This window comes from Gossypium hirsutum, unplaced genomic scaffold (assembly GCF_007990345.1).
Source record: "Gossypium hirsutum isolate 1008001.06 unplaced genomic scaffold, Gossypium_hirsutum_v2.1 scaffold_920, whole genome shotgun sequence".
In the NCBI taxonomy this organism is placed as follows: domain Eukaryota; kingdom Viridiplantae; phylum Streptophyta; class Magnoliopsida; order Malvales; family Malvaceae; genus Gossypium; species Gossypium hirsutum.
The window spans coordinates 5,084-11,797 of NW_024403339.1; the positions used below are offsets into that span (position 1 = coordinate 5,084).

At 37.0% G+C, this 6,714-nt stretch overlaps 1 protein-coding gene across 2 annotated transcripts; it reads right to left on the minus strand.

Annotated features, from left to right (window-relative positions):
- Positions 1-4,191: 4,191 nt before the first annotated feature.
- LOC121227470 (protein BIC1) lies at positions 4,192-5,632 on the minus strand. Of its 2 annotated transcripts, none has more exons than XM_041110538.1 (2): positions 5,100-5,628; positions 4,192-4,769 (listed from the first exon to the last, which is right to left on the minus strand). In XM_041110538.1, the coding sequence occupies exons 1-2, from the start codon at positions 5,525-5,527 to the stop codon at positions 4,673-4,675; spliced, it is 525 nt and encodes a 174-aa protein (XP_040966472.1). In that variant the 5' UTR covers positions 5,528-5,628; the 3' UTR covers positions 4,192-4,672. The 2 variants fall into 2 exon arrangements, with proteins under 2 accessions (XP_040966472.1, XP_040966473.1); XM_041110539.1 differs by having other exon boundaries at positions 4,216-4,764; positions 5,100-5,632.
- Positions 5,633-6,714: the final 1,082 nt, after the last annotated feature.

The following is a 6,714-nucleotide window of genomic DNA, read 5'->3' on the forward strand; positions in this document are numbered from 1 at the left end:
AAGTAACGAAAAGATCATATGGGCAGTATATTAAGAGATAATCAGATTTTAGTGGGACAGGGCCAGAACGGTTTCTGGATTCCCTGCTCCAACTTTGGAAATTCATTATAAATTAACCAGAGATAATTAGGGGTCGTACCATATATGTGCAGATTCCTCTCTGAGTCTAGTTTCCATAGAAACAAACGGCAACAGTATTGAAGCCCCGTGCAGGGAGATATCCCAGTCGTAATGGGCAAAGGTCAGTGTAGTCGACCCCTGCAACTTGGGGAACTTTGACTAATAAACTGTACTAATTGGCCCAACCAAAAATTCTAGAAAAAAATACATAGATGGGCACATGAGTCTAGTTTCTGGGAAAAATTACGAAACTGATTTTCGAGTTACGAAACTCAAGATATGAATTTTAAAACGACTAGTACACAGATTGGGCAGTGTCTGGAAAATAAATTTTGTAAGAGGGTAAAGCCAGTCAACACCTCGTGTTCGACCCCGATGACGGTTTCGGGTTTGGGGTGTTACATAAATTATGATGTGATTAGATCATGTTTTAAGCAAATTAAAATCATGCTCTTTGTGTGGCTATTGAGCCGAATTTGCAAGAATGATAAATGTCTTGTGTTTAAGTTTTGCTAACGAAAATGAAATACGAATGGGCCATGATTTATTGTTAAATGTGCATGGTTATTTGAATGATGTCCGGGCTAAGTCCCGAAGGCTTGTGCTAAGTGACAATATCCGGACTAAGATCCGAAGGCATTTGTGCGAGATACTAATTCCGGGCTAAGCCCGAAGGCATTTGTGCAAGATACTAATTCCGGGCTAAGCCCGAAGGCATTTGTGCGAGTTACTAAATCCGGGTTAAGTCCCGAAGGCATTTGTGCGAGTTACTATAACCGGGCTATGTCCCGAAGGCATTTGAACGAGGAGCTATATCCGGTTAAATTCCGAAGGTACGTGATTTGGGAATGAATGAACTTGCTGTAAAATTCCAGTTAATACTCCCGAAACATCCCAACATTGAGGTATGTTTCGTATGTGCTTGAATTTAGTTGAGCCCTTACAAATAAGTATTCGCTCAGTTGATAAACGAGCTACCGGCCTTTGGCTGAGTTGATCTTTTGTGTATGTACATGAGGGTTGATAATGTGAAGCAAGTACGATATCGTAAATTTGTGCATATGAAATTATCCGTTTAGCTATATGAATGCTATACTTTTGTTGTGCTGGAATTCCTTGCTCAAAACTTACTAAGCATAAATTGCTTACTCCGTTTCATTGCTCCTCTGTTTTATAGATTTGGTTCTCCAGCTATCGGACTCGGGATCTTGAAGTCAAAGTCGCCCACACTATCAAAGCCCCCCCTTTTGGTACAATTTTGGTTGAACTTCGAAATGGCATGTATAGGACTACCCGTTTGTTGTGGGTCGTGGACCCTTTGGACTTGTATAATTTTGGATAGCCATGCGAAAATGGCTTATATGTGTTTGAGTATAATGTTATAATCATTCGGTGTGGATATGCTTGACAAGGATTAGCCATAGGAATGGTTAATCACTATCATAAATTGTGCTATTTATGCAAAAAGGGCTAGTTGAATCATGGAAACCATGAAATAGGTAAAGTCTACCTCAAAGGCAGATGCTGACAGCAGCAGTGATGTAGATTTGGAAAATCACTAAAAATAGTAGAAATGGAATTAAATAGTGAATAAATTATGTAAACAAACCTTGATGAATCTACTTTCATAGGAAAGTAACGAAACAATCATACGGACAGTATGTTAAGAGATATTCAGGTTCTCGTGAGACAGGGCCAGAACAGTTTCTGGATTCCCTGTTCCGACTTTGGAAATTCATTATAAATTAACCAGAGATAATTAGGAGTCATACCATATATGTATAGATTCCTCTCTGAGTCTAGTTTCTATAGAAACAAACGGAATCAGTATTGAATCTCTGTGCAGGGAGATATCCAGGTCGTAATGCGCAAAGGTCAGTGTAGTCGATCCCTGTAACATGGGAGACTTTGACTAATAAACTGTACTAATTGGCCCGACCAAAAATTCTAGAAAAAAATATGTAGATGGGCATATGAGTCTAGTTTCAGGGAAAATCACGAAACTGATTTTCGAGTTGTGAAACTCAAGATATGATTTTTAAAGCGACTAGTACGCAGATTGGCAATGTCTGGGAAATTTTTTATAAGGGGTTTAAAGTCTGTTAACACCTCGTGTTCGACTCCGGTGTCGGTCTCGGGTTCGGGGTGTTACAGTTACACCATGAATGAACATGAGAATGATGGCCAGAACAATTGGGAATGGTTTAGGTCATAAAGGTCATGAGTTATAAAATGTGATTAATTGACAGAGTAATCCTAAGACAAAGAGGGTATTATGATCATAGATTAAAATAAGAATATAGTAACGTGTATAACCTTGGCCAAGAAAGTTTAAGGGTACTACTATACCTTGATAAATGTCCGAAAACCATTGTGGTATTTATGGTTGGTTAAGGGTGACCAAAGGCTTAAAAATAGCCTTCAAAATGGTCCACATGGGTAGGCATACGGGCATGTGTCTAGGCCGTGTGTGACACACGGCTAGCCTCATGGGCGTGTGGTATGGTCGTGTGTCCCCTGCACTTGGAATTATAGGTCAGTTTGCATGGTAGTAAATACGCGAGCAGAGACACGACCTTGTGTCTCAACCGTGTGGAGGACACGACCTAGCACACGGGCATGTGCCTTGGCCGTGTGCCCCCAAATGAGTGCCCGTGTGCCCCCAAATGAGTGATGATGTCATAAACAGAATGTCCAGGTTTTTGGACACAGCCATGTCTAGGCCATGTGAGGGACACGGGCCAAGGACACAGGTGTGTGCTTGGCCGTATGAAAACCCCTGTAAGTTCAAAATGGAAAATAAATCAAATAATTCAACATAGGTGAGGGGCATGGGCGTGTCCCCAAGCACACGGACGTGTGCTTTGCCTCTACATGGGCGTATAAGGCATAACCCTAGGCATTTTACTAAAATTTTCTATAGATCTCGGTTTAGTCTCTGACCGCTAATCATGCACGGTTTGGGCCCCGTAGGCCTATAATAGGGACAACATGATTTTGTTCAATTAGTTTGAATTTGGAAATGAAATTTTATAACTCATCTTTCCGAAATGTCTGAGTATGTGTCTGGTAACACCTCACACTTTGTCCCGGTCTTGGGTACGGGTAAGGGGTGTTACATTAGCTGCTAATCCTAAGCTGCATGCTAGAGTGAAACATGTGGAGTTGGACATTCATTTTGTTCGTGAAAAGGGTTCTGAGTGATAAGCTTTGCGTGAATTTTGTTCCTGGGTGTGATCCGGTGGCTAATATGTTGACCAAACCATTGACATTTAGAGCTTTTTCTTGATGTCGGGATCAAATGAATGTTGTTGCTACCACCAGTTTGTGCCAGATACTGGAAGGGGAATGTTAGACTAATTGTATTAGTTAGGGTCTGTTAGACTCTGTTAGAGTATTGTTGTAAATCAGTTGAGAGTTCTACTTTTATATAATGTATGACTACTATAGTGTATAGTTAACTTTGATGAATAGATTCATTCTTTCATGAGTTTGTAATACATGCCACAAGTTATAATGTTATGCTAGCTTTTCCATAAGTTACTATTGATGTTTGTTAGCAATTATAACTCACACTAAGAAGATGATTGTTTAAAGTTTGAGCAAAATTGAACGAATGATGTGCATATCAAAAGTTTTTGCCAGGATACTTTCATACTTTTTAGGTTATGAAGATGGCTACGGTGCGGATTGGTTTATTCTGTGGTTCTAGTATTGATGAATGGAGCTTCATATAAATTGCTATTGATGAAGGCGGCTCATGCCAAGGTCGTAAATTCAGTACAATGATGCTCTAGTGTAAGATTCCCTCTCATGGAAATTAACAAGGATTATATTCTTTATTGTAGGTAATGCGTGAGGCTTTGATTTTTTATTTTTATTTTTTAAAATTCAGTACATGTGCATAAAAGTAGAAATGAATAAAAATCACAAGTATAGATAATTTCTTTATGCATGGTTGAATACTTTAGTCTGGTAGTTGGCTCAGTTAATGGGCACATTTTTGTCATCTGATGAAATGTTCTAATGATTGCCTTTGAATGATAGCAAAACCATCCAGAAAATAATCAAAATAAAATGCAACTTGTTAGTAAATGTCCATTTCTTTAGCTTTACTAGTCTGACTGTTAGACGGTATTCTCCATCACTTAGGCCAAGCATGTTGAACCAGCAGCCCACCTACAACATTGTTGAGTTAGAATTTTCCTATTTCGAACTCCCTTGGCCTTTTGCTAAGGTTATTCATCCATAAGACCCTCTTAGATTCCAACCTTCAAGCGAAGCATTGGTAGTAAAAAAGGATTTTCCTATTTCACCTTATCTTTTTCCTTTTATTTACAGCATCACCTTGTCTATTACACCAGCGAGCTGATTCAAGGTAGACACTGACTGCTTTGGCCGATATGGGACATGAATTTTAGTAACAAATTGGCCAATGCAGAAAAAGAAAAGAAAAGAAAAGCACGAACAACTGCTTTATAGAAAAAAGTAGTATAGTTCTTAATTTGTCATCTTCAGAAAAGCCCCCAATGGTTTGCACCACTGAACCAGGTCAGCCGTGTTGGAGGGTTGGGCTAAGTTTCTCCCCCACAATGTGCTCTTGGTGATAACCATGATTTTGACTAACCTCACATACTGCGTCTTCTGTCCTGAATGAGCTGGTAAAGATTAGATTATAAAATCGAAATCATATCTTTAATTAGTCGGTGAAGTGACATCCTTTAGATTCCATATTTTATTATTCTTTTTCCTGTTTGAATGTCATAACATAACTAAATCAAATTTCATTTATCATAAAAAATAAAAAATATAAAAGTAGCAACATAATAACTCTGGCAAATCTCATACGTAAAGCAGAAAATGAAATCAAACCATCCATTATTAAAATGTATCCTCTTTTTTTTATCTCAATTTTGGTTAACTAAAACACACGAAGGAAATAATAATAATAATAATAATAATAATAATAAATTTAACACCTGTTTTCTATTCTAAATCCGCCAGAATTGGCTCTTCTTCCTTCCTCAACCAAAGCAGCACGAGCTGACATGATCCCATGAGGCACCAAAGAATCATTAAATGCAGAACAATCAATCCAATCCTTCAAAAGCTGTTCTTGACCCCATATGTCTGGAATCCAAACATTGCCCGCCACTTCAATCCTATGCCTCTTCAGTTTCTCCCGTCCATTGTCTTCTTCAGATTCATCCGCCCTCATTGCTTCTTCTTCTTTAACCTCATGATTCGCTCCTACTTCCGGAGCCGGTGAAGACACACGACACTTCACATGACATGTTTCCATCTCAGAGTTTGTTCCATCGTGGTCTGGCTGCTGAGTTTTGTTGGGTTGTTCCGGCGGCTGCTGGGGTGTCGTGTTTTTCATGTCTTGAGGATGTAGTACGTTCATGGAATGGAAGGGAAAGGGCTTAGGTGGATGGGTGAGGGTTGAAAGAGAAGATAGAAAGATTAGATTTTAGAGAGAAGGGAGCGGGGTTTAGTTGATGTGTGGGAATAAAACCAAAGAGAGAATGGGTGGGGAGTTGGTTTACACGTCATCACTCTGTCAAAGACTTTACATGTGTTGTCTTGTTTTTGTATGGCAACTAAGAATCTTACGTGTCTTCTTCCGAAGGTAGGTTAAATTTAAGTAGTACTGCATTTTGTGTGGTTTACTTCCATGTTCCTTCATCTTCCATAACTCCCTCTAGAGTATTTAGAATCTTGGTTACTCACACTTGTTTTATTGGTCAAATTTTGTTATTAGGGCTTAAACTTTGTATAAGTAGTGTACATTAACTTTGTTATTTTTAATTCTTGTAATTTTAAAATTTTGAAAATTTTAGTTCTATTATTTCATAATTTGATACATCAAATATATTGTGGTATTTCTAATATTATGACAGTTTGTTATTTTCATATATTATTCATAAAAAGAATTAGTTAATAGATTTAACAATCGTCGTTTGCATTCAGACTGAAATATCGAAATTAAAAAAATATAACTATTAAAATATTCAGTTGAAGGACATAAACTAAATCTATAACTTCAAGCAGAATATAGGACTAGTAGCATAAGTTAACCAAATAAATTTAACTGCTACAAATTAGTTAGGACTAAAATTTTAAAATTCAAGAAGTAGAAGGATTAAAATTGATCAAATTAAAGAATAGGTACTAAATTCACAACTTACACAAAATAAACGATCTAATAGTATAATTTGACTTATTTTATTTTAAAATTTTTATAAGTTTAGAATTTAAATATTAATTTTTATACTTAAGATAAGATTTTCATTTTAAAGACAACTTTAAAAATCAAACTTAGTTCTATTATTTAATAATTTTAAAAATCAAATTTTAGTGTGGAAAAAGTAAAAGGAAAAAGAGGAGAGTGAAATCTCGGCATATGATTCCCTCGATGGATTTTTTTGGAAGGATTGTGAGGCTCATGTTGAGTTCTATTTTATTTATTTTTGGGTAGACATAGGAATCAATAAATAAAAGAAAACCATGAATTTTTAATAACAAACTAGCCAATCGGGTAGTTGGTTTTGATTCGAGGAAACAAAGTAAAATAAATTCACAAAAAAATAT

Excerpts from the sequence above, each read along its gene's own strand:
- LOC121227470 (XM_041110538.1), bottom strand. The coding sequence starts at position 5,527 with ATGAACGTACTACATCCTCAAGACATGAAAAACACGACACCCCAGCAG. Across the intron at positions 4,770-5,099 it reads GGATTTAGAATAGAAAACAG|GACAGAAGACGCAGTATGTG; the intron begins GTGTTAAATTTA and ends CAGCTCATTCAG.